The sequence below is a fragment of the Oncorhynchus tshawytscha genome, linkage group LG03 (genome assembly GCF_018296145.1).
Source record: "Oncorhynchus tshawytscha isolate Ot180627B linkage group LG03, Otsh_v2.0, whole genome shotgun sequence".
NCBI lineage: Eukaryota > Metazoa > Chordata > Actinopteri > Salmoniformes > Salmonidae > Oncorhynchus > Oncorhynchus tshawytscha.
Window position 1 is genome coordinate 58,957,920 of NC_056431.1, and position 27,310 is coordinate 58,985,229.

The 27,310-nt window shown below is 44.7% G+C and overlaps 1 protein-coding gene across 1 annotated transcript in view; it reads right to left on the bottom strand.

Annotated features, from left to right (window-relative positions):
* Window positions 1–216: 216 nt before the first annotated feature.
* Window positions 217–27,310, bottom strand: part of LOC112224409 (ephrin type-A receptor 6) — a 280,716-nt gene continuing 253,622 nt past the window's right edge. Inside the window, exons 8-18 of the mRNA XM_042319754.1 lie at window positions 24,397–24,684; window positions 20,947–21,055; window positions 15,166–15,236; window positions 13,361–13,489; window positions 12,608–12,793; window positions 7,329–7,390; window positions 6,996–7,205; window positions 5,914–6,063; window positions 3,328–3,521; window positions 3,054–3,203; window positions 217–2,335 (exon numbers count right to left, since the gene is read on the bottom strand). Of these exons, the coding sequence (XP_042175688.1) occupies window positions 2,221–2,335; window positions 3,054–3,203; window positions 3,328–3,521; window positions 5,914–6,063; window positions 6,996–7,205; window positions 7,329–7,390; window positions 12,608–12,793; window positions 13,361–13,489; window positions 15,166–15,236; window positions 20,947–21,055; window positions 24,397–24,684 (1,664 nt within the window). The 3' untranslated portion in view covers window positions 217–2,220. The remainder of the gene's footprint in view (window positions 2,336–3,053; window positions 3,204–3,327; window positions 3,522–5,913; window positions 6,064–6,995; window positions 7,206–7,328; window positions 7,391–12,607; window positions 12,794–13,360; window positions 13,490–15,165; window positions 15,237–20,946; window positions 21,056–24,396; window positions 24,685–27,310) is intronic.

Sequence of the window (27,310 nt, forward strand, 5' to 3'; positions counted from 1 at the left end):
CTGCCTCACAGGCTGCTTTGAGGGCAAAAAAAGTACCTTGTGCCACTGGCAGACATAAGACTTCCAGCCATGTTCCATGCTCTTCTCATGGGGAGTCATAGTTTGATGGAACAGTACCGGGGGAGGCATCATCACATAGAACAGTTCCATTAAACAATGCATCAGAACACACTTTACATGCAATGAAACAGTCAGTAATAAACAGACCACTTCTAACCACCAGAACTGTTCTTTATTTGCAAATAAATATCCGCTTTAAACTGCGTCTTACAGTGTGCAAGATCTACCACGTCTCTCTGGAAATGATAGAAAAATAAAATACAAAAATTATAAGTATACTTGTACTTTGTACAAAAGAGCATTCTCCCGTTGCTCAGCAGTAAGACATGCTAAACAGCCTGATCTAATCTCTCCTTCCAGGAGGAGGGAAGTGTGTGTGTTTGTGTGTGTGTCCTCCCCTCTGAGGGACACCTGAACGCTCTGTCTGTGAACAGCTGCTGGACAGGTGAGCTCCATTTAGAAGTTGTTCCGAACCACAGATCTAGGATCAGCTTAGCGTACCTCAATTCTTACCTCAACCATTAGGGGGTAAAATATTAAACTGATGTTAGATCAGTGTCTGGGGGCAAATTCCTCCTACTCTGTACAGCAGTGAAGGCTGGTTGGAGGAGTTATAGGAGGACTGGCTCATTGTAATGGTTGAAATGGAATTTTGGAATGGAGTGAAATGTGGTTCCAAGTATGTTTGATACCGCTCCATTGATTCCATTCCAGTGAGCCTGTCCTCCTATAGCTCCTCCCACCAGCCTCCACTGCTGTACAGGCTCCTCAGGTACACTCCTGCTCCAGAACATACTGAACATCCAGAACATATTGTAGGTGTGTGTGTGTGACCGACTGGGTTTGAACCTGGGTCGTCTGTGCTCCACAAGACTATGTTAGCCTGCCGAGTTAAAGCCTAAGCATTAGCTAACGCAAGTCTTCAAGTTTCAGGCATATGTTTTTTGTGGTTCACCGAACCACCTGCGTTAGTGTGGATCTGGAGAGGCTCATGGGTTATTATAATGCTGTTGAGGGCCTTCTAGAGACAAAGAGATATTACTCTGGTGTTGCTGTCTCTATGTGTCTGTCAACCTGCAGAATATACCTCTGTCTCTCTCTATCTTGGAATACACGTGAGTCTTGACCACAAAAAACACATAATGAAACCAACTACTGTATGCCCAACAGCCTTGAGTCCCTCTCATACTACATACTGTACATTGTTTCCCAACAACTTCCATAATCTTTAGCATTGCCAGACTGCCCTGTGTAGTTGGCATGTTAGCATGTTACACAGTCTGTTGAGGTTTGCTGACAATCTGCTCTCAATGTCTGTAGGTCCATAAGAGAGTATCATTTATTTATTTCTCTTATCTTAGGTACTGAGACGACTGCATATATTGCTGATTTCGATAAAATGGTAAATAAAGAGATAACATCCAGATTTACTAGGGCGCTCACATACAGGACTGCACAAATATAAATATTAGTTTAGGATTATAATCGATAAATTGTCTATACACTTAAAACATTCAGAAATCCTCTGCACTTCAAAAACTGTCTCTTCGTTTTCTTCAAGTATTAGCATACCCAGATACTCTGGAGAGGTTAAATAATGTAACAAGAATACCTTATGATGACGCTTACTTATCAAACTCCAAAATAATTCACATCATATTATTTAAGGACAATCCTTTTGATTGCTCATCTGTTAGCAGCTACATCATGGTCACAAAAACATGGAGAGAAAATGTACATTCCCAAGTCTACAGCTCTACTGTATAATAAGTAGTGATGCTGCAACAAGGCATACACTCCCCAGTCTACAGTTCTACTGTATAATAAGTAGTGATGCTGCAACAAGGCATACATTCCCCAGGGGGAGCCAGGGGCAGTGTGTCTCTCAGAGTCCAGTCTCTGCTGTTCTGTCTCTGGCTGAAGCAGGTTCAGGTGTACAAAACAGTCTGGCTTTATTGAGGTTCTGCATTGAGGTCCAAATGTGTGGTAGTCTGTCTGAGAGAGGCCTCCAGGCTGAGACGGTCTGTCTGTCTGTCTGTCTGTCTGTCTGTCTGTCTGTCTGTCTGTCTGTCTGTCTGTCTGTCTGTCTGTCTGTCTGTCTGAGGGGTGAAGACTGAGGCACAGGCTGTGGCTGTCTGTCCGTCTGTCTGTTCTAAGGTCTCATACATGGAAGCCCTTCTCCTGTTGGTGTAGTAGCTGCAGTCGGAGGGTCTGTATGCTGCTGACGATCCTCCTCTGGTGGCCAATCAACACCACCCCGGTCCTCCGCACGTCTCTAGGGGGAGAGAAGACACACACACACACACAAGAAAGACACACAGACACACAGACACACAGACACACACACACACACACACACACACACACACACACACACACACACACACACACACACACACACACACACACACACACACACACACACACAAAATCGGTTAAGGGAAATTGTTGGGTTAACTTAAGGTAAGGAAGGATAACATTGGGAGGCAGTTCCAGAGTAATGTTTAGTTGAAGTTGGAGTAACATTAGGGTAATGTTTAGTTGAAGTTAGAGTAACATTAGGGTAATGTTTAGTTGAAGTTAGAGTAACATTAGGGTAATGTTTAGTTGAAGTTAGAGTAACATTAGGGTAATGTTTAGTTGAAGTTAGAGTAACATTAGGGTAATGTTTAGTTGAAGTTAGAGTAACATTAGGGTAATGTTTAGTTGAAGTTAGAGTAACATTAGGGTAATGTTTAGTTGAAGTTAGAGTAACATTAGGGTAATGTTTAGTTGAAGTTAGAGTAACATCAGGGTAATGTTTAGTTGAAGTTAGAGTAACATCAGGGTAATGTTTAGTTGAAGTTAGAGTAGCATTAGGGTAATGTTTAGTTGAAATTAGAGTAACGTTAGGGTAATATTTGGTTGAGTCAGAGTAGCATCAGAGTAATGTTTAGTTGAAGTTAGAGTAACATCAGAGTAATGTTTAAGATAGTGAACAGTCCTCCACTCACTCAATGCTCATCTGGGCCACAGAGTCCAGTGTGCTGAATCCTGCTGCCACAAAGCTGCTCTTGTATTGGCTCATCTTGATGGAATCCAGCCAATCCCCGATGGAGATGAACATGGGGTAGTCCACCACCTCTCCTGGGGACTCTGCTAGACTGACAGATGGATCAAACAAAATAGAATATAATAAGAACTAAAAACGTTCACTTGCAAGTGAAATTAGTGCCATCAGTAGCTCTGGATAAGAGCGCCTGTTAAATGAAATGAATGTAATTGTACCCCTGTATATCTTCCACCAGGGCCAGCAGGCTGCTGGGGTTCCTGATCAGCTTATCCAGGAAGGAGACCACATCAGTGAACTTGGGCCTCTGGCTCCTCTCCTTCTGCCAGCAGTGTAGCATCAGCTGGTGTAGAACCACGGGGCAGCCCATAGGAGCAGGGAGACGGTAGCCCTCCTCTATGGACAGGATCACCTAGGGGTGGATGAAGGGAGAGAGTCAGTACACACACTCTTCACTTCATGTCATCCAGCCATTATGTCTCTACAACAGCAGTATTATCTGAGCTACAGTAAGCATGTCTCTAGGGTGTGTTAGAGGGACTGTGTGAATATAACAGCCCCTACAGCTAGCCTGTAGCCTTGATGTCTTCTCTGAGCCCTGACGGGTGAGGCAGGATGGGGCTGAGGGGTGAGGAGGGAGTGAGGAAGGGGTGAGGAGGCAGAGACAGCAGAAGTCAAGGATTGGCGGTGGCGTTTGTCTTGGAAAGCACTTCTAAGCAATTCCCCAGCATCACAAATCCCCATGAAGCTAGGGGCTGTGTGTGTATGCCATGTGAGGTGCTGATGGGGATTACCAAGGAGCTTTCACACTCCACAGGGAGACGGGACGAATCCCCTCCATCTATCCTCCAATTGACCGGAGACCGTGAGGTCACTCAGACAGGGTCTGAATCCACAACTTTTAAACCCCTTCATTGGCCAGTGGCTCTCTCTCTCCCTTCACATCTCCCTCAGTATGTCTGTCTTTCTGTCTCTCCGTCTACACTGCAATCTCAAAGCTTCAGAGCAAAACACTCCACAGAAACGGCCAACTGCTTTCTTCTGGAAAATGGGAAGTCCAAGATGGACAACGGTGGAGTTGTTGGTGCTGTATTTCTAGACCTGAGGAAAGCTTTTGATACTGTTAACCATGAGGTTCTCATCACAAAACTGTCCAAGTTCAACTTTTCCCCTGATGCCTTGAGATGGATGAAATCATACCTTGAAGGCAGAACCCAGTGTATCAGAGTGATTAATGAGCTTTAATGAGCTCAAGTTGGTATCCGATTTCATGTACCTTGGCATCTTACTTGATTCCAACCTCTCTTTTAACCTCTTGGATTTAGGGGGCGCTATTTTAATCTTTGGATGAAAAACGTTCCCGTTTTAAACAAGATATTTTGTCACAAAAAGATGCTCGACTATGCATATAATTGACAGCTTTGGAAAGAAGACACTCTGACGTTTCCAAAACTGCATGGATATTGTCTGTGAGTGCCACAGAACTGATGTTACAGGCGAAACCCAGATAAAAATCCAACCAGGAAGTGCCGCATTTTTTGAAACCGCCTCATGCCAATGACTCCTTATATGGCTGTGAATGAGCTACGAATGAGCTTACGTTTTCCACGTATTCCCCAAGGTGTCTACAGCATTGTGATGTCTTTTTAGGCATTTCCATTGAAGAATGGCTGTAAGGGACCATATATAGCATGTGGTCACATGGTGTCTCCCGCAGAAAATCTCGTGTAAAATACTGAGGTAGCCATTTTTCCAATCGCTTCTTATGAGAAACCAATTGCCTCGACGGATATATTATTGAATATAGATGTTAAAAACACATTGAGGATGGATGTTTCTCTGTCTGCATGCTACGTGTTGCTTGCTCTATGATCTCTGTCTGCATGCTACGTGTTGCTTGTTATATGTTTATCTGTCTGCCTGCTACGTGTTGCTTGTTATATGTTTATCTGTCTGCCTGCTACGTGTTGCTTGTTATATGTTGCTCTGTCTGCATGCTACGCATTGCTTGTTCTGTTTTTCTGTCTGCGTGCTACGTGTTGCTTGTTATATGTTGCTCTGTCTGTGTGCTACGTGTTGCTTGTTCTATGTTTCTCTGTCTGCATGCTACATGTTGCTTGTTCTATGTCCTCTGTCTGCATGCTACGTGTTGCTTGTTCTATGTTTATCTGTCTGCATGCTACATGTTGCTTGTTATATGTTTCTCTGTCTGTGTGCTACGTGTTGCTTGTTCTATGTCCTCTGTCTGCATGCTATGTGTTGCTTGTTCTATGTTTATCTGTCTGCATGCTACATCTTGCTTGTTCTATGTTACTCTGTCTGTGTGCTACATGTTGCTTGTTCTATGTTTCTCTGTCTGTGTGCTACGTGTTGCTTGTTCTATGTTGCTTGTTCTATGTTCCTCTGTCTGCGTGCTACGTGTTGCTTGTTATATGTTTCTCTGTCTGCGTGCTACGTGTTGCTTGTTCTATGTTGCTCGGTCTGAGTGCTACGTGTTGCTTGTTATATGTTTCTCTGTCTGCGTGCTACGTGTTGCTTGTTCTATGTTTCTCTGTCTGCATGCTACGTGTTGCTTGTTCTATGTTGCTCTGTCTGCGTGCTATGTGTTGCTTGTTCTATGTTTCTCTGTCTGTGTGCTACGTGTTGCTTGTTCTATGTTTCTCTGTTTGCATGCTACGTGTTGCTTGCTCTATGATCTCTGTCTGCATGCTACGTGTTGCTTGTTTTATGTTTTCTCTGTCTGCGTGCTACGTGCTACGTGGTGCTACGTGTCTTCTATAGTGAAGACCTCATTCACAACTCACGTCCTGATTGGACATCTCCCAGTAAGGCCGCTCCCCGTATGACATCACTTCCCACATGACGATTCCGTAGCTCCAGGCATCGCTGGCTGATGAGAACTTCCTGTAGGAGATGGCCTCTGGAGCTGTCCACCTGATAGGGATCTTACCTCCCTGTTCTCACACACGCACACACGCACGCACGCACACACGCACACACGCGCACGCACACACACACACACACACACACACGCACACACACACACACACACACACACACACACACACACACACACACACACACACACACACACACACACACACACACACACACACACACACAGGTTCCATCTGCTTTGTAACAATACATGCTTGAGGAAATATGTGCAATTTATAGACCATATGCTACAGTCTCACAGTGTGATTGCACTTTTCTGAAGTCTCTTAAGATGTACATACACATTTTCACAGTTTGAGACTTTGTGTCAAGGTACAAGTAAAAGCTCTGAGGTGCTTTAACAGCAGAACTAACCTCCCTCCTCTCTCCCTTTTACTCCTTCTCTCTCCCTTTCCCTCTCTTTCTCCCCCCCCCCCCTCTTAAAATGAGGGCAGAGTAAAATCACCAGTCGGCACAAATCCGTAGCATGTATTCTGGCTGTAACCCAACCCCCTGCCCCCTAGCCCTACCAAACCAAAGTCCTTCTGAGTGGAAAATGGTTTACAGACCCGTGAATGCCCCCAAAAGCAACATGTCCTATTCTGTTCTCTCCCTCTTTCTCTCCCCTCTCTCTTTTCCAGACCCCAGAAAACACCACTTCCCCTCAGCATGACTCTGTAACCCAGAGAATAGAGGTCACCAGGAGGCCAGGCAGTCAGAGAAGTGCTTTAACTTTCCACTGAAACACTGTGTAAGTGTTTTCTTTGAAGCATACAGCCTATACACTCCAGAAAGAGGACAAAAAGAACAACAGAGGATTTATGGAGGTTTTGCAGGGAAATATATAAAAGTAGCAACATATGACTTGTGTTTATCTGGTTTGTGTTTGTGTAGGGGTTAGAGATCAAGGGTTAGGAGTTAGAGGTCAGGGGTTAGAGATCATAGTTACCGTGGTGGTGTAAGCAGCCTCTGGGTCGTCCTCCAGGACTCTGGACAGGCCGAAGTCAGACACCTTACACACCAGGTTGCTGTTGACCAGAATGTTGCGGGCGGCCAGGTCTCTGTGGACGTAGCCCATGTCAGACAGGTACTTCATGCCCGACGCAATGCCACGCAGCATGCCCACCAACTGGATCACTGTAAACTGGCCATCATGCGTCTAACAAAGAGAGGGATACAAGAGAGAGAGCTTTTCATTTGTGATGTCTATTTGTTTGTTTATAATTGAAAATCAATAAACAATAAAGAAAAAGAAAGAAAACAATTGTTCTTCGGTTCTCACCCTCAGGAAAGAGTCCAGAGATCCATTCTCCATGTACTCCACCACAATCATCACAGGTCTGCCTGAAATCACAGCACCACCAGGTCAGTCAAATCCCAGCAAACATGACTCCATTGGCCCCATCTGGGTGCTCGGTGGGCACGGACTAGCCCACATCAATCCCACACCAGCCCAACAAGGACTAGCCCACACCAGCCCAAAACAGGCTAGTCCACATCAGCCCAACACAGGCTAGCCCACACCAGTCTAACACAGGCTAACCCACACCAGTCCAACACAGGCTAGCCCCACCACACACAGGCTAACACAGGTAGCCCACACCAGTCTAACACAGGCTAACCCACACCAGTCTAACACAGGCTAGTCCACACCAGCCCAACACAGGCTAGCCCACACCAGCCCAACACAGGCTAGCCCACACCAGCCCAACACAGGCTAGCCCACACCAGTCTAACACAGGCTAGCCCACACCAGTCCAACACAGGCTAGCCCACACCAGTCTAACACAGGCTAGCCCACACCAGTCTAACACAGGCTAGCCCACACCAGTCCAACACAGGCTAGCCCACACCAGTCTAACACAGGCTAGCCCACACCAAGCCCAGCTACTTCATAATGTAGAGGTGATGACTCATTAGCATATGTGGGGGCATGGCTTGCTAATACCCCAATTCATGTTGTTAAGTTAAAAAATAATTCAAGATAAAAATGGCTGACACCATTCAAAACAATGAGGGCTCGGAACTTTAAAACCAATTATCTCGTAATCATATTTTTTCAGATAGAACCTTACAGTTCGAAGTTCACAAGGTATTTTGGTGAAATCGTTACTGAGAGTGTCATTCCAGTTTAAGTGTTCCGTTGTGTGATATCAACAAATGAATGATATTGTTCACTGCCAATGACAAAGTCTGTAACAACTTTATTGTTTTTCGTTCCAGTTCTCTGCTGCCTGTGACTGGAACGAATTGCAAAAATCGCTGAAGTTGGAGACTTTTATCTCCCTCACCAACTTCAAACATCTGCTATCTGAGCAACTAACAGATCGTTGCAGCTGTACATAGTCTATCGGTAAATCATCCCACCCAATTTTACCTACTTCATGCCCATACTGTTTTTATTTATTTTTCTGCTCTTTTGCACACCAATATCTCTACCTGTACATGACCATCTGATCATTTATCACTTCAGTGTTAATAATCTGCAAAATTGTAATTATTCGCCTACCTCCTCATGCCTTTTGCACACAATGTATATAGACTCCCCTTTTTTTTCTACTGTGTTATTGACTTGTTAATTGTTTACTCCATGTGTAACTCTGTGTTGTCTGTTCACACTGCTATGCTTTATCTTGGCCAGGTCGCAGTTGCAAATGAGAACTTGTTCTCAACTAGCCTACCTGGTTAAATAAAGGTGAAATTAAAAAATTAAAAAATTGTTTTTCTGAAATGACATACCTGGATGGCAAACCAACAGGGTGGGCTTGTCTCAGGTGAGAGACGGGCCACCTGCTTTGGGGCCAATGTAAAGCTGATGAGCAAAGGTTCATTGGTCCAATGTGGGCAGCCTACCTACATAGATCCAATATTTTAATCAGCATTAGGCCCACATCGTGACAATGTGGGCAGCCTACCTACATAGATCCAATATTTTAATCAGCATTAGGCCCACATCGTGACAATGTGGGCAGCCTACCTACATAGATCCAATATTTTAATCAGCATTAGGCCCACATCGTGACAATGTGGGCATGTTTGTTGGGAAAATATGGGCTTATTTCAGGCAAAGTGAGGGCTGCCCTCACCAGATATGGGCTGCCCTCACCAGATATGGGCTGCCCTCACCAGATATGAGCTGCCCTCACCAGATATGGGCTGCCCTCACTGGGCCAATACCTTGGGGACCAATGTAGAGCCGAAGAGCAAAGGCAAAAAAGAGCAAAGGGAAAAAAGCCTAAGTGGGGCCAATATTTTTGCCCCCATTGGGGACACATCATGCCAATGTGGACATGTTTGCTGGAATATGTAAGAGATATGGCTAACAAGCCTGCACACCCAGTAGGTCTCCAGGACTGGAGTTGGAGAACCTTGCTCTACAGTAATACTACTATAATCCCAAGCAGAAGTTATCTTCTGCATACTGGGTAGATCACCATTGTGTCAATAGAAGAGTGTAAGGAGGAGTTTCCCTGTGTTTCATTAACTCCTGTTTACTGAAGGACTCAGAGTGGAGTCACTCTCTCCATACAGTGGTTAATAAGAGATTAACCACAGGATAGAATAGATACTTTATTCTCAATTTTTGTGTTATATGGAAATTTGTCCCAACCCCCACAGCCACTCAAACGTTGAGAGGAACTAATCCATGGTACAGCACCATTGGAGCAGATTGGGGTTTAAATGCAAGGGTTGGTACTCTCTCTAGCCTCTAGGCTACCTGCTGGCCCCATTTGCATTAGCACGGTGTTTCACAGTCAGAGTCTATGGGCCTGGGGAGAGATTAGCGTTAGCCTTTAGCATTAGCATGCTGTTCCCTGTCAGAGTCTATGGGCCTGGGGAGAGATTAGCGTTAGCCTTTAGCATTAGCATGCTGTTCCCGGTCAGAGTCTATGGGCCTGGGGTGAGATTAGCGTTTCCCTTTAGCATTAGCATGCTGTTCCTGGTCAGAGTCTATGGGCCTGGGGAGAGATTAGCCTTAGCATGCTGGTTCACTGTGAGCGTCTATAGGCCTGGGGAGAGTGGACAGTAATCCACCACTGGATTAATTAACATCCTGTTTGATTAACAGCCTGATCTAATTACTGGCCACTGTTATCACTCTTTAGTCACACCGGAGGGGAGGAGAGGGAGACAGGCGGGAGGTCAAGGGAATAGAAGGTAAGGGCAGAGAGAGAGAGAGGGGGAGCTCGGCTTGAGGAGTAAGGACATAAGAGAGAAGTAGAACAGAAGTTGAAGACAGAGGTCTCCCCCTGCCTCCCATGGGTTCACCCATCTCCTCTCTGTGGTCCCCCAGTGGGTGAGTGTGCTGCAGACTGCACTAATTACAGGATTACACACAACACTGTTGAGAGAGAGAAAGAGAGAGAGAGAAAGAGAGCTATGGGCAATTTAATATAGTTTAATAATGGATTAAAGACAGCAGACAGATGTATTCCATTAGAAATCATACGGCCAAATCCATAAAACTACACATTTATAATAAAACAACATTTTTCAGAGCCCATTGATTTGTGTGTAGCCCACCAAGGACACAGAGTGAGTGTCATGGATCCATGGTAATGAATGAGAGTGAACATTATAGGAAACCCCACTGTTCAAACTCATCAGACATTTCACAGCCCCTGATCCACACAGACAGCTGACTGGTTCTGCCAATCGCTCGTTTAGACACGCTAAAGAGACATTCTGTTTATTCCTTCCAGTATCCTGTTAATCTGGGTAATTGGCCCAACAGACTGGCAGTAACGACAGGCCCGCTGTGAGGCTGTAATATCGGAATATCAAATCTGAGATGAGAAAAGAAACGGGATGGGAGGTTAAAAAGCGTGACCCCGCCACGGTTGAATTAGAACTAGGCCTCATTGTCATGGTTACTCAGTTTCCTGTCAAACGTGCTATTTCAATTGCATCACACTTTCTGGAGGACTTAGTTTCAGTTAACAAATAGCCATTTCAGTGAAGTGAAATAACCTTGGAGCTGATATCCCTGGCCTGCTATTTGACTCCGGTGACTCAGTTAGCCAGCCAGGACCTGAATGGAGCTCTGTGGGGGAGACGGCCAGGCAGAGAGAGAGAAGAAGTGGTGAATGGAGCAACAGGCTTGCAGAGTTCAGGGGCTGTCTGTCCATGGTGTTGACCAAATTATACTTCTCTCTCTATCAGGTCAGTAGCTAAGAATCAGTGTGGACCAGGCCTGCTGCCTTCTCTACGTAAACACCTCTCTCTCTTCTCTCTCTCTTCCTCTATAGAAGCCCATCCATAGAAAAGAATGAAAGTGTCAAGTGGTGATGAGTGTGGAGCTTTACCTGGTGTTTCTGTTCAGGTAAGATACAGTCACACCCTGATACCTCTCTCTTTTAATGAGTCTCTGAAGAGGTTGAGGAGAAAACAACAGATGGAGAGAGACAGAGGGAGAAAAAGAGAGAGAAAGGGAGAGAAGAGTGTCTGAGAGTAAAGACAGAGATATAGTAGGGAGAAAACGATGGAGAAAGTGACAGAGTGTGTGGAGTCGCTACAGAACAGTAGACTAGTGTGGAATGGCTGCTACGCATTGTGCTGTAGAGTGTGTGGAGTCGCTACAGAACAGTAGACTAGTGTGGAATGGCTGCTACGCATTGTGCTGTAGTGTGTGTGGAGTCGCTACAGAACAGTAGACTAGTGTGGAATGGCTGCTACGCATTGTGCTGTAGAGTGTGTGGAGTCGCTACAGAACAGTAGACTAGTGTGGAATGGCTGCTACGCAGTGTTGGAGTGCTACAGAACAGTAGACTAGTGTGGAAGCATTGTGCTGTAGTGTGTGTGGAGTAAGCTACAGAACAGTAGACTAGTGTGGAATGGCTGCTAGGCATTGTGCTGTATTGTGCTACAGAACAGTAGACTAGTGTGGAATGGCTGCTAGGCATTGTGCTGTAAGTGTGTGGAGTACAGAACAGTAGACTAGTGTGGAATGGCTGCTAGGCATTGTGCTGTAGTGTGTGTGGAGTCGCTACAGAACAGTAGACTAGTGTGGAATGGCTGCTAGGCATTGTGCTGTAGTGTGTGTGGAGTCGCTACAGAACAGTAGACTAGTGAGGAATGGCTGCTAGGCATTGTGCTGTAGAGTGTGTGGAGTCGCTACAGAACAGTAGACTAGTGTGGAATGGCTGCTAGGCATTGTGCTGTAGTGTGTGTGGAGTCGCTACAGAACAGTAGACTAGTGTGGAATGGCTGCTAGGCATTGTGCTGTAGTGTGTGTGGAGTCGCTACAGAACAGTAGACTAGTGTGGAATGGCTGCTAGGCATTGTGCTGTAGCATTGTGCTGTAGTGTGTGTGGAGTCGCTACAGAACAGTAGACTAGTGTGGAATGGCTGCTAGGCATTGTGCTGTAGTGTGTGTGGAGTCGCTACAGAACAGTAGACTAGTGAGGAATGGCTGCTAGGCATTGTGCTGTAGTGTGTGTGGAGTCGCATGGGGAATGGCTGGTTGTAATGACTCACTCCCTGTGTCAGAGGCAGCTATCCCACATTTAGACACACTTCCATCTGTCTATCTGTCCATGCAATTCCCATGATCCTCCTTACTTTTGGTGACCACGCCCTCCAGCCTGATGATGTTTGGGTGGTCAAACTGTCCCATGATGCTGGCCTCTCGGAGGAAGTCCCGCCTCTGGCGCTCCACGTAGCCGCCCTTCAGTGTCTTTATCGCCACGGCAATCTCCCTCTTCCCCGGTATCCGCAGACGACCGCTACACACTTCCCCGAACTCACCTGGAACGCGCGAGCACACACACACACACACACACACACACACACACAGTACCAATATGAAACCACTGGTGGGCACTGTTGCAGTGCAGAGACAACTCCACAACACATTTAACTCCTTGAATGATTAAACTCTCTAGAACAACCCTGCAATCTATTCATAGTCTCTCCTCAGTTCTCTAAAACTCTAACACTTTTAATTTCCCCCCTGTGAGGGTGTGTGTGTGAATGTTAGGCTTTTAGATTGTTATACTGAGCAGAAATGACACTTAAATCAGGTGCTGGGAGAGAGAGCATAAGCTTTCTACTGTATAGGAGAGATATGATTAACTTCCTTTCTGTAAAATGAAAACAGATTGCTTCATATGGCATATATGTGTTAATATCACACCCAAATGCCAGACCCTTTCACACCCAGTAGGGTATATATAGAGCACACTGTCTAAAGGAGCTTCTGTAATGGTAGAGAATAAACACTACTGTATATATATTGTTACCATACATTGCTTGTTCTTTCCATGCCAATGACGCCTTTTGAATTGAATTGATAATTGAGGATAGTGCGCCAACCTGCTCCAATAACCCTTTCTATACGGATCCGGGTCGGGTCAATCTCTTTGGCAAACTCATGGACAGCCTGGGTAGGATCCTCATAGGTGTCTGGATCTACATAGGCCTTTACTCCCGGGAATGGGAGAGCTGAGAGAGGACAAGGAAAGACAGACAAAACAAGAGAAGCAAAAAGAGGAGAAGAAGATAATGAATTCCAGGGACAAAGGTCAAGAGAAGAGATACTTTGCTAGCTGCCTCCTTCTGCCTTTCTAAATTCACTAGGCAAGTCAGTTAAGAACAAATTCTTATTTTCAATGACGGCCTAGGAACAGTGGGTTAACTGCCTGTTCAGGAGCAGAATGACAGATTTGTACCTTGTCAGCTCGGGGATTTGAACTTGCACCCTTCCGGTTATTAGTCCAACGCTCTAACCACTAGGCTACCCTGCCACCCCAGGGTAGCCAAAAGAAGAAGCTAACCTCTAGCTGTGAGATATCAGTCACCCTCTCTTTCCAAACAGAACAATCCATGGTCATGCCAAACAGAGCTCCAGCAGTAACCTGAAGACACAATCAACCTCGAAAACAGCCACTTCTGGACGAAACTAAACTCTGAAGGTTGGAAAGATACATCAATATATCACTGGAGAGAAAGAGAAGGAGGAAGAAAGAGAACAAAAGAGAGAAGTAGGAGGAAAGTGAAGAGGAGAAGGTGTCCTCTGTCCTCCACTGATGAGCAGGGCAAGGATAGCTCCGAGACACATAGACAGTCTGTATGGAGTCAAGCTGTTAACAGAGAGAGAGGGAGAGAGAGAGGAGGCAGATATACTCACTAGGCAGTAAGAGGCCCTGCCAGCCTAACTCTCCTGGGTGTGTTTTCAATCTCAGAGCTCATCCTGCTGTCTGTCTGTTCCTCTACCACTGGCCTCAACCCCCCCCCATCCCTTTCACCCTCCCCCTCTCTATCTCCTTCTCCTTCCGAGTCATTTCCCTTTTTGTCTATCTGCACCTTTCTCTTCATGCATCACCCCGCCTTACCTCTTCTTACCCTTTCCCTCTCTATCCCCCCCTCTCATCACAGGGATAAAACAGTGAAGGTGGAGAGAGAAAGAGCGGTAACTAGATTCAGCCAAAAGGCAGGACACATAGAGGACTTCAAATGGATTTTGAAGAGGAAAGAAGTAAGCAGGAGAGGAGGGAGAGAGAGAGAAAGAGAGAGAAAGAGAGAGAAAGAGAGAGAATGACAGAGAGGGATAGGTGGAGGTGTTTCAGAGCGTTTTGTTCTGTGGATATGTTTAAAGGTGCCTATGTATCACTCCTTCTGACATCCCTCCCTCTCCCTCCCTCTTGCTCTCTGTCTGTAGTGTAAAACGGAGAGAGGGGTGTTACCAATCTCTCAAAGCCTGCTACGGCCAGGGGTTAGGGACACACTTCATCCACATTCACATCTAAACGAATAGAGGCTTGGAAATGGCAGACATGGTTAGAATTGATTGTATGCAAATCGTCCACACAACGTTTCTCTCCAGGGTAGTTCTCTTTAGCATGAAATGGACAGAGAAGCTCAATAACGTAAAGTGTTTGCGTGGAAAATCTATTTTAAGCTTTAAGTCTCGCCACAGTTTATCTTCATCTTTCAACACACAAACTCACAGAAGGCTGAAATAATCATATTCAATTTGTCTGTACACCTCGAATTGATACAATTTAGAGAAGTGATGTGAGTCTGTGACTAGAAATCGGAGTGTTTGACAGAAAGAGAGAGATGGAGAGAAGACAAGTAGAGAAGGAGAAAAGAAACAGACATAGAAAGAGAAGTCCTACCATGTCCACTCTGATAGTTGGTCCTCCTCTTCTCCTCTGAGCTCATCTTGGATTTGATGTACCACTGACACCTGGGAGACACAATGACACATTCTGTTACAAGGAACAAGGTTATGAAAAACCACATGCTAAAACTGAAGGAGTTCACCTTGTCCATAGAGAGATGAACTAAACCAAACTTGGTCTTTTATCTGTGTGTTTGCCAGGGATGGCTTGTAGAGTGGTGTGACAATGTTTGCACCAGAGAAACTTTGATCAACACATTTTTATTTATACGTTGGATTCGCCAGCGCAGTCATGTGTGTTTTAATGTGTTTGGGTGTGTATGCATTGGTTAATCACCGCTCCTAACACACTCACACTCTGCCAGATGGGCTGAGCTATTCATAGCCCCCTCTTAGCTCAAACACCACTCTCTTTTAAACAGCCTCTCCTCACACACAAGACAAACACACACACACAGCGTGGAGAAGATCACAGGTTCACACACCAGCCAGTCAACTTCATTAGCTTTATCATGCTGGAGGAACAGGAAGTAATTAACATCTTGTCTACAGATCTACAGGAGAGAGAGAGAGAGAGAGAGGGGAGAGGGGGAGAGAGAGAAAGAGAGAGAAGGGGAGGGAGGGAGGGAGGGAGGGAGAGAGAGGTAAGGTTTATCTATAGTGGTGATTAGATAATTAGGTGACTATTAACAGACACACAGAGGATGTAGCTGTGGCCACCATGCCCCTCGGCCGACTGGGAGAGGTGGAGTAGGGGAGAACTAGAAAGTGATAGAGACAGAAGAGGAAGTCAGTGCTGGCACCAGTCTGAGAGCTCCATAAAAGAGAAGAGATAAACAGTGATAGTGAGACAAATACATGGAGAGAAACAGAGACACACACACACACACACATACACACACACTAATGAGGCTGAGGTGTGTTTGAGTGTGTGTGTGTGTGTGTGGAATCAGTGAGAGACAGCTTGTCAGCTGGTGTTGGCAGAGTGACAGACAGGAACTGACAGATTTCACCTGGATGAGGAGCAGAGAGAGGAGGAGAGGGGAGGAGAGAGGAGAGAGGAGGAGAGAGGAGGAGAGGGGAGGAGAGAGAGAGGAGAGAGGAGGAGAGGAGAGAGGAGGAGAGGGGAGGAGAGAGGAGAGGGGAGTAGAGGGGAGGAGAGAGGAGGAGAGGGGAGGAGAGAGGAGGAGAGGGGAGGAGAGAGGAGGAGAGAGGGGAGTAGAGGGGAGGAGAGGGGAGGAGAGAGGAGGAGAGGGGAGGAGAGGGTCAGGGGCTTGGTTAGCCAATTTTTTAAAGTTGAAAAGTGAAAGTTCTCCATTGTCCATGAGTCTGACATTAAGAAGGTTTAAATGACTCTGATTGGAACGAGTCAGAGGCCAAAGCAATCAGCACACTCATTACTGAGCGGAGAGGGGTCAGTGTGGGAGTGCACAAGCCTGCATGTTGGTGTGTGTGTGTGTATGTGTGTGTGTGTGTGTGTGTTTGTGAGTGACTGTGGTTTCCAGTTAGCCAGATCAGAGAGGCTATCAGAGCACTGGATATCAGTGGGTTGCCAGGTTGGGATCCTGCTGTGTGAGGTCTGAGGCCTGGACACTGACAGAGAAGAGATAGCAACGAAGATAGAGGAGCAGAAGAGAGGGAGAGGGTTATAGGGAGAAGAGGAGGAGAAGATAGAAGAGGAGCAGAGTAGGACAAAAACAGACAAGATGAGAGAACAGGAGAGGAGGATTTGTGTAATGCCAGTAGCCCTCCAGTGATGGGGTCAGTGTGTTGATTAAAGCTACAATCCTGTCCTTCATCAGACCAGTCCAGCACCACTCTATCACTGACTCACTGGCTTTCATGTCTTGCTGCTGAAAAGAAGGCGCACACAGACACACAAAAACACACACACACACACACACACACACACAAAGGCTGAATACACACACAAAGGCTGAATACACACACACAAAAAGACAGAGGCCCGCTCTTAAAGGTGTCCTCAGAAAGCAGGGTAAAGGATAGTGGCTCTGAGGCTTTACGAGGATATTCAGAAACACACAAGCACACCTACCCACCTCTCAATATCAAATCCTGCCTTTAATCTAAAAGTCAATGTAATTCAACATCCTCTCTCCCCTAATATCCACTGAGTCATTACTACATGCTGAAAGTGAAACTTCATATTCATCCTCTCCAGCACCACATCAACATAGAGTATGTGAAAATGGCGTGTTCCAATGTTTTGTAGTAAAAAATCATAATCAACTCAGTTAGTAGCCAATGCCAACTCATAATTGGTTAAAATCACAGGATGCACACCAATGATGTCATTGGAAACTCTTATCTTCCTCCGTATTTTTCACTACAAAACCAACAAACGTGACATTTTCACATATGTTGATGTTGGGGTGGTGCTGGAGATGATGAGCGGAGGAGAGAGGGATAAGAGGATGAGAGGAAAAAGACGAGAGAGAGGCGAGAAAGGAGAGCGGGATGAGAGTGTTGAAAGCTAACCCTGAAGATGAAGTGGAGAGCAGCAGTGTGTGTTTAGAGTAGGCTGTATGAAGGCTGTAAAGTACAGAGATAAACCCACTCCTACACAGGCCGGATAGTCACATATACATACACAGATCTACAGTGCCTTTGGAAAGTATTCAGACCCCCTAACTTTTTACCACATTCAATTGATGAGGGGAAAAAAACGATTTAATACATTTTTGTTAGGTTACAGCCTTATGCAAAAATGTATTTTATCATTTCCCCCTGCACCAATCTACACACAATACCACAAAATGACAAAGCAAAAACAGGTTTTTAGAAATGTTTGCTCATTTATTTAAAAAAACCTGAAATATCACATTTACATACAGTGGGGCAAAAAAGTATTTAGTCAGCCACTAATTGTGCAAGTTCTCCCACTTAAAAAGATGAGAGACGCCTGTAATTTTCAGGTACACTTCAACTATGACAGACAAAATGAGAAGAAAAGAAATCCAGAAAATCACATTGTAGGATTTTTAATGAATTTATTTGCAAATTATGGTGGAAAATAAGTATTTGGTCACCTACAAACAAGCAAGATTTCTGGCTCTCACAGACCTGTAACTTCTTCTATAAGAGGCTCTGTCCTCCACTCGATACCTGTATTAATGGCACCTGTTTGAACTCGTTATCAGTATAAAAGACACCTGTCCACAACCTCAAACAGTCACACTCCAAACTCCACTATGGCCAAGACCAAAGAGCTGTCAAAGGACACCAGAAACACAATTGTAGACCTGCACCAGGCTGGGAAGACTGAATCTGCAATAGGTAAGCAGCTTGGTTTGAAGAAATCAACTGTGGGAGAATTATTAGGAAATGGAAGACATACAAGACCACTGATAATCTCCCTCGATCTGGGGCTCCACGCAAGATCTCACCCCGTGGGGTCAAAATGAATACAAGAACGGTGAGCAAAAATCCCAGAACCACACGGGGGGACCTAGTGAATGACCTGCAGAGAGCTGGGACCAAAGTAACAAAGCCTACCATCAGTAACACACTACGCCGCCAGGGACTCCAATCCTGCAGTGCCAGACGTGTCCCCCTGCTTAAGCCAGTACATGTCCAGGCCCGTCTGAAGTTTGCTAGAGAGCATTTGGATGATCCAGAAGAAGATTGGGAGAATGTCATATGGTCAGATAAAACCAAAATATAACTTTTTGGTAAAAACTCAACTCGTCGTGTTTGGAGGACAAAGAATGCTGAGTTACATCCAAAGAACACCATACCTACTGTGAGGCATGGGGGTGGAAACATCATGCTTTGGGGCTGTTTTTCTGCAAAGGGACCAGGACGACTGATCCGTGTAAAGGAAAGAATGAATGGGGCCACGTATCGTGAGATTTTGAGTGAAAACCTCCTTCCATCAGCAAGGGCATTGAAGATGAAACGTGGCTGGGTCTTTCAGCATGACAATGATCCCAAACACACCGCCCGGGCAACAAAGGAGTGGCTTCGTAAGAAGCATTTCAAGGTCCTGGAGTGGCCTAGCCAGTCTCCAGATCTCAACCCCATAGAAAATATTTGGAGGGAGTTGAAGGTCTGTATTGCCCAGCAACAAAACATCACTGCTCTAGAGGAGATCTGCATGGAGGAATGGGCCAAAATACCAGCAACAGTGTGTGAAAACCTTGTGAAGACTTACAGAAAACGTTTGACCTCTGTCATTGCCAACAAAGGGTATATAACAAAGTATTGAGATAAGGACAAGACAAGGATCTCTCTGTACTTTGCTCCATTCATCTTTGTCTCAATCTTGACTAGTCTCCCAGTCACTGCCACTGAAAAACACTCCCACAGCATGATGCTGCCACCACCATGCTTCACTATAGGGATGGTGCCAGGTTCCCTCCAGACGTGACGCTTGGCATTCAGGCCAAAGTGTTCAATCTTGGTTCATCAGACCAGAGAATCTTGTTTCTCATGGTCTGGGAGTCTTTAGGTGCCTTTGGCAAACTCCAAGAGGGCTGTTATGTGCCTTCCCTTCTGGCTACTTTACCGTAAAGGCCTGGTTGGTGTAGTGCTGCAAAGATGGTTGTACTTCTGGAAGATTCTTCTATCTCCACAGAGGAACTCTAGAGCTCTGTCAGAGTGACCATCGGGTTCTTGGTCACCTCCCTGAACAAGGCCATTCTCCCCCGATTGCTCAGTTTGATGGTGGATCTTCAATGCTGCAGAATTTGTTTGTTACCCTTCCCCAGATCTGTGCCTCAATAGAATTCTGGCTCAGAGCTCTACAAACAATTCCTTCGACCTCATGGCTTGGTTTTTGCTCTGACATGCACTGTCAACTGTGGGACCTTATATAGACAGGTGTATGTCTTTCCAAATCATGTCCAATCAATTGAATTCACCACAGGTGGACCCCAATCAAGTTGGAGAAACATCTCAAGGGTGATCAATGGAAACAGGATGCACATGAGCTCAATTTCGAGTCTCATACCAAAGGGTCTGAATACTTATATAATACTTGTATTTTTTTGTGTGCAAAAATGTCTAAAAAACTGTTATCGCTTTGACATTATGGGGTGTTGTGTGTAGATTTAAAAAAAAGAAAGAATCCATTTCAGAATAAGGCTGTAATGTAACAAAATGTGGAAAAAGTCAGGGAGTCTGAACACTTTCCGAAGGCACTGTATACATGAGGATAGAGGGACAGGAACATGCACAGTTCTGCTTTTAACTGGTTCTTGTTTGAAGCTACTTCTCTGTTCACAGTGTCTCAGTTCTCTCTACATACATAGAAAGCTTTTCAGAACAGATAGAACAGAGAGAGAGAGAGAGGCTCACACCTACACAAATTGAAAGGTCATCTCAAAGGTTTCATCACACACCGAAACATCCTACTTTTAACTGTTCTTTAAGTACTTGTATAACTGTTGTACTTTTCAGTGTGCAATGCCCAATACAGTTGTATTACTGTATGTAGGTCTCTCAGTGAAGAGAGAGCTGTCCACATTTAGTGCTGTCCATGGTGCTGAATTCTTATTCAGTCCTGTCTGTGGTGCTGACTGTTGTTTGTGGTGCTGGTTGTTGTCTGTGGTGCTGACTGTTGCTTGTGGTGCTGGTTGTTGTCTGTGGTGCTGGCTATTGTCTGTGGTGCTGGTTGTTGTCTGTGGTGCTGGTTGTTGTCTGTGGTGCTGGTTGTTGTCTGTGGTGCTGGCTGTTGTCTGATGACCTATTAGTCCCTTGGGACATCTCCCAAGTCCCCAGGAAATCGGTGTGTGTGTGTGTGTATTCATCTTACCGTCCGGTGATGAGGAAGAAGAGGGTGAGGATGATGAGGAGAGTGAAGCCGCCCACGGCTGCCGTGACGATCACCAACACTTGTCCCTGGTCTGAAGCCATGTCCGACGCTACAGGGAGGGGACAAATTAATTGATTGATTATTGATTGGTGATTTACAATTCTAAACTGGGTAGTTTGCGTTCTGGATGCGAATTGGCTGAAATCTGTGGTATATTAGAAATTATAAATTGGGTGGTTGGAGCCCTGAATACTGATTGGCTGAATGCATGGGTATAACAAAATATATACCACGGATAAGGGCTGTATTCAGGCACTCAGCTTTGCGTCCGGCAGTATTGCTTAAGTGTACACATACAGCCATATCCCTTGTAGAGAGGGACATCACAAAGACTATATACATTCATATGATTAAGTCAGAAATGTTTTTGCAAGACAATTTGTATTTAAAATAATAATAATTGTACCCCCTTTTTCTCCCCAATTACATAGTATCCAATTATTAGTAGTTACTATCTTGTCTCATCGCTACAACTCCCGTACGGGCTTGGGAGAGACGAAGGACAAGAGCCATGCGTCCCCCAAAATACAACCCAACCAAGCCGCACTGCTTCTTAACACAGCGCTCATCCAACCCGGAAGCAACCGCACCAATGTGTCAGAGGAAACACCGTGCACCTAGTGACCTGGTCAGCGTGCACTGCACCCGGCCTGCCACAGGAGTCACTAGTGCGCAATGAGACAAGGATATCCCTACCAGCCAAACCCTCCCTAACCCAGACGACACTAGGCCAATTGTGTGTCGCCCCATGGACCTCCCGGTCGTGGCCAGTTACGACAGAGCCTGGGCTCGAACCCAGAGTCTCTGGTTGCACAGCTAGCACTGCGATGCAGTGCCTTAGACTATTCAATTTTTTTTTAAATAAAAGCAGACTGGGGAGCAGGGGTTGGAACCAAAATTATTTTCCAATCGTTTCATTCTGAACAGAACCAATATTTTATTAGTGTTGTTTCACTGTTCTGACGAGCAAAATAAAGTTTTGAACTGGTTCGAACCAAAAAAAAGTAATGGTTTATATGGTTTCTTTCTAACCCTCTGATGTTAACTATTTTTTATTTTTCGCTCAATGTTAAATTACTTTACTAATTAACAGAGCAGCTTGCGATTGAGCGGGAAAGCTATGTACATGCATTGGACAGACAAGGTGACAGACAAGGTGACAGACAAGGTGACAGACAAGGTGTGAGATGCGGTTGAAAACTTTCAGGTGAGGAGAGCGCTGGGCATGATTCGCTGGGCATCTTGTTGTTATGACATGCATTATCTGAATTAGGCCAAGAGAATTATGCCTTGGAGTGGCTTCTATGAAGGAACTTTGAATGTCTTTAAACTTGGCTTAAGTAACGTTGGACCAGAGCTAGCCCTTGAACATGACTCTCAGTTCCATTACATTACACATAATGAGAGCTAGACCACAGCTAGTTAACAAGCTAGCTAGCTAACAAGCTTGTGTGTGCAGAGCGGCACCAGAAGTAAAGTAAAAACACGTCTTACCTTTTTGTAGTTAATGAATCGAATGTGAAACGTGATAACTATAGTATCCTTAATTTAAGGCTTGAAAAAGTGAATCCATTCTTCTCTACTTAAAAATCTCTCTCCCTAATTTCTGAATCACGCCTATAATGTCAGTAGCTGCAGTAGACTATGCATGCTTTGGAGGGAGGGGAGGGGCAGATATCCTACACACACTGGCAAATATTTTCAGCTCACAGACAGGCAGACACTGAAATAAGTTTCTGAGTGACAGTGAGGGCTTTACATAGGTGCTTTGTTTAGTTTTTTTGTGGGACTGGGAAAAAAAAGTCTGGAACGTAAAATAACGTTATTAACTGGTTCCCATGCTTTTAAAATAACGGTTCTGTTCCGGAACAGTATAGATCACTTTCGTTCTCGGTTCTGGTTCTGTTCCTCAAAATATATATATATTTTTGGGATTTTGTTTCTGTTCCGTGAATCGGTTCCAACAAAAAGCACTTTTATTAGTAATAATATAAATTGTTAGTATTAACTGACTTGAATTCAATATGGAGAGATTGTTGAACTCTTTGTCTGAAAAACAACCATCTTTTAGAAGGAATAATTTACATGCTTGGTGACATTTAATTAATATTAATCATTCAAGAAATTGTGATTTAGTCTCTGATCATTTGCCTAAATTGGCCCCATTTGATATTCATGATTTTCCCTTCACTCCGTCTCTTTACAGGACTAACGAATCCCACATAATAATTGAAAGATGATGGCTATTAGCAAACTTATTTCTACAATATTTCAAACTTAATGAATATGAATTGGAGATCAGGATGTGTGGCCCCCAAAGCAGACCCAAATATGAGAGAGAGAGAGAGAGAGAGAGGGAGAGAGAGAGAGAGCTGTGAGCGTGTGGGTGCGTGTTTGTATGTGACTTTCGGAGGGAATATAATTGAAAGTGTGTGTCTACGCGTGGTTGTATGAGGGTCGGAGCATGTGTGTATGTGTGTGAGAATGTATGTGTGTGTAGCTGGGCATGGGTCTAGACAGAGGTAATTGCCAGTCAGACGTGAAGAGAGGAACAGCTGATCTGAGGGGTAGATGACTTTACAGGACCGTTCTCCTAACCAACGATTCACATACTGTTTAACACACACTCTGAAGCCTTAAGTAACCAGACGGGCCTGATTAATGCTGCACTAATGGGACCGAGGTGAGCGTGTGTGTGTATGTGTCTGAAAATGGGGAATCTAAAGGGCTGTAATGACCGTATATAGGGAGGAGAGGGAAGATGTAAGGGATGGGTAGAGATGGAAGGAGAGGCAGAGCAGGTAGGGAGAGACAAGGTAGAAGCAGGAAGCGAGGGATAAAGGTGAAAGAGGGAAGAGAGTGCAGGAAAGGGGAGGGAGAGGAGGGTATTTTCTCCTAGATAAAAGGGCAGAACAAAGTCAGGCCCGGACTATCTGATCCACTAGATAAAGAAAGCTCTTCAGCTGGATAGATGAGAGGACAGGGAGAAAAGAGGAGAGGTCAAGAGACCAGATCAGCAGTTAGAGTGGGCCGGCGCTGACCGGTACATATTTCTACTGCTTGAGTTCTAGCACCTCTTCTAAAATATGTCTGCTAAAATATATAGAAGACCTGGTACAGTCAAATTACAGTGAGAACCCTGACAAGAATTGTCATCAGGACAGAAAAACAAACACAGGTCTGGCTCTGTTAGAATTCAGCATGATCACTGTGAGGGAGGAAATTAAAGCCTCTCTAAAAGTCAATAGAAATACAACCAACATCACCAGCACATTGACGAGTTCATGTATTGCTGTTTTAATTGATTACATCTAGGGTTAAGTGTTTGGGGTCAAGGGTTAAGTGTTATGTGTCATGAAACAGACACAGAGGGAGTTAAGAGGTACTTACTGTCGTCCGTGGTCTCATACTCGCATTTGGGGCTGTAGGCGCTGTGTCCAGAGGAGGTGCGTGTTCTCAGGCTGAAGACGTAGCAGGTGGAGGGCTTTAACCCTGTGATGACCACACTGGGGGCTTTGGTCCGCGTCGACGAGTAGCTCAACTCCTCATGTTCCTTCTCGTAGTACTTGACCTCATAGTCGACCACCAGGAGGGAGGTCTGTTCTGGCTCCAGCCACGACAGGGCAATGCTGTTCTGAGATGCCCAGTCCTTCTTCAGCACGCCCACCATAAAGGGACCTGGAGGGGCCGATTGGAGAGATCGTTAGAGGTCACGGGTTCAACTACTAACATTTAATCTCATTAGAGATGGAAGGCTGACACTAGCTTCTGATTATACGCTTAAGCATAATGAATATGTGTCATCATTTCACATGAAAGGCTTTGCTTTCCCAGTAAAAGCCTGGAGCATCCATGCTCAATCATCTATAAATTAATATAAAATATATATAATCTACCATAATTATTTAGACCACAGTTACAGTGCTAAGGGTTTTACTGTCATCCATGGATCCTTCAGTGACAGCAGGTCTACCATGGAGGAGCGGTTAGTTAGCTGTGTTTATTTAAATCATATTAGCCGTGTGCTGACTACATTAGTTCTGTGTAAATATTGGCCCAGGGCTTTACTACAGCAGTCAACAGGTGATCTCAGCTTCTCACTAATTAATATCTCATTAACTCAACGCGGTAAAGAGTTCTATAAGATTTATCAACATACATACCGGTATTATTAAAACCCTTCAAAATAGATGTTGAACATGTTTTATTTGGGTTTGTACCAGGGTACCGTGTCTCATGGCCAAGGGAGGTGATAGATGACGGCAGCATGAGGATGTCCAATAGGTACAGGACATGAGTCCCTGTCCTGACATTCTTAAATAGCCAATAGTCCAATAGTCCAATAACATAAATAGTCCAATCAATGCAACATGTAGGCCTAATCAACTAGACATTAGTGGCTACAAATGCTGTATACCACTCAACATGTTTCTAGTGGTTAGGAGAGTAGGCCTAAACAAACGCAATGGGAAAGTTTGAATGGAGGGGAAATGGTGCTCTACAGTCACGTGAAGATGATGATGGAAGAAAGGAAATCAAATACCAAACCACTTTACTGACTTTACATTCATTTGGTTAACAAGTCTGTCTATAACTGACCTCACATTCATTTGGTTAACGAGTCTGTCTATAACTGACCTCACATTCATTTGGTTAACGAGTCTGTCTATAACTGACCTCACATTCATTTGGTTAACGAGTCTGTCTATAACTGACCTCACATTCATTTGGTTAACGAGTCTGTCTATAACTGACCTCACATTCATTTGGTTAACGAGTCTGTCTATAACTGACCTCACATTCATTTGGTTAACGAGTCTGTCTATAACTGACCTCACATTCATTTGGTTAACGAGTCTGTCTATAACTGACCTCACATTCATTTGGTTAACGAGTCTGTCTATAACTGACCTCAAATTCATTTGGTTAACGAGTCTGTCTATAACTGACCTTACATTCATTTGGTTAACGAGTCTGTCTATAACTGACCTCACATTCATTTGGTTAACGAGTCTGTCTATAACTGACCTCACATTCATTTGGTTAACGAGTCTGTCTATAACTGACCTCAAATTCATTTGGTTAACGAGTCTGTCTATAACTGACCTTACATTCATTTGGTTAACGAGTCTGTCTATAACTGACCTCACATTCATTTGGAAAAATAAATGAAGGTTGAGTCAAGCAACACAACAAACTCAGAAAGGCCAGATAATGTATAATAATAACTACAGTTATCAACAAAGCCAACAGAAAGGCTTAATCTTAATCCTAAACCCTGCTGGTCTTCTCTGTGAGAGAGAAGCCCTCTCCATCTCCTTCCTGCTCCTCTACAGGATTCAGGCCCTGGGCTGACTGGAGGCTGACTGGAGGTCAAGTGAAGGTGGTGCTGTCTGGTCCTGGGGCTTGCAGGGCTGAGCAGAAGTTTATGGCTGGACTGTATGGGGTTGGTGTGTAGAATGCAGGGGTGCAGCTGTGGTATATGCTGTGTTAGGCAGGGCTGGAGTAGTGCTGAGAGACCCACTGCCACAGGGCTGATAAGGAGAGCTCAGGCCAGCTTGGAGCCTCCCTCATCCCTACCCCTTCTCTCTCTCTTTCGTCCCTTCCTGCTTCCTGTCTCCATTTTAATGTGCTTAATGCTTAAAACTCGTACATTTATTTCAGCTCCATCAGTAACTTGACTGGTGGATGTTTCCTATAGTAATATCAACTTCATGACACAGTGGCATTTCCAGCAGGCAGTTTAGTTTTGTGAGCTGAAGCTAATCCTGCCTCCTGATCTATTTCAATGCTTGGTTTGTTCATAATAATGAGGAACATAATAACCTTTTAAATGTGAGTAAATCTTGCCAAATGATAGTTAAAATGGAACAACAACATAATATCATGGCTGATTGAAATTAGCCGATTTATTTAGCATAATGAGTCAGCCGAAAGGGCATTTTTGTCTCTCTCTCCTCTCTCTCAAAATAATATCACTTCTCATAACACCCACAGTAACACATACACAGATGACAATTATTATTTCACAGTATTATTAGATATTACATCTCACATTGTTGCTGTTTGCTTGGTGTGTTTGTGTGTGTGTTATTGTTGTTGTCTCTGGAATCCCTTGTATATTAGCTGATTTATCTCAATGGGGTGTTATCACCCACAAATCTGTAGATAAATAAAATCTAAGTGAGCAAATGACTGTCCAAACTAGTTTAGTTTTGCTGTAACACACACACACACACACACACACACACACACACACACACACACACACACACACACACACACACACACACACACACACACA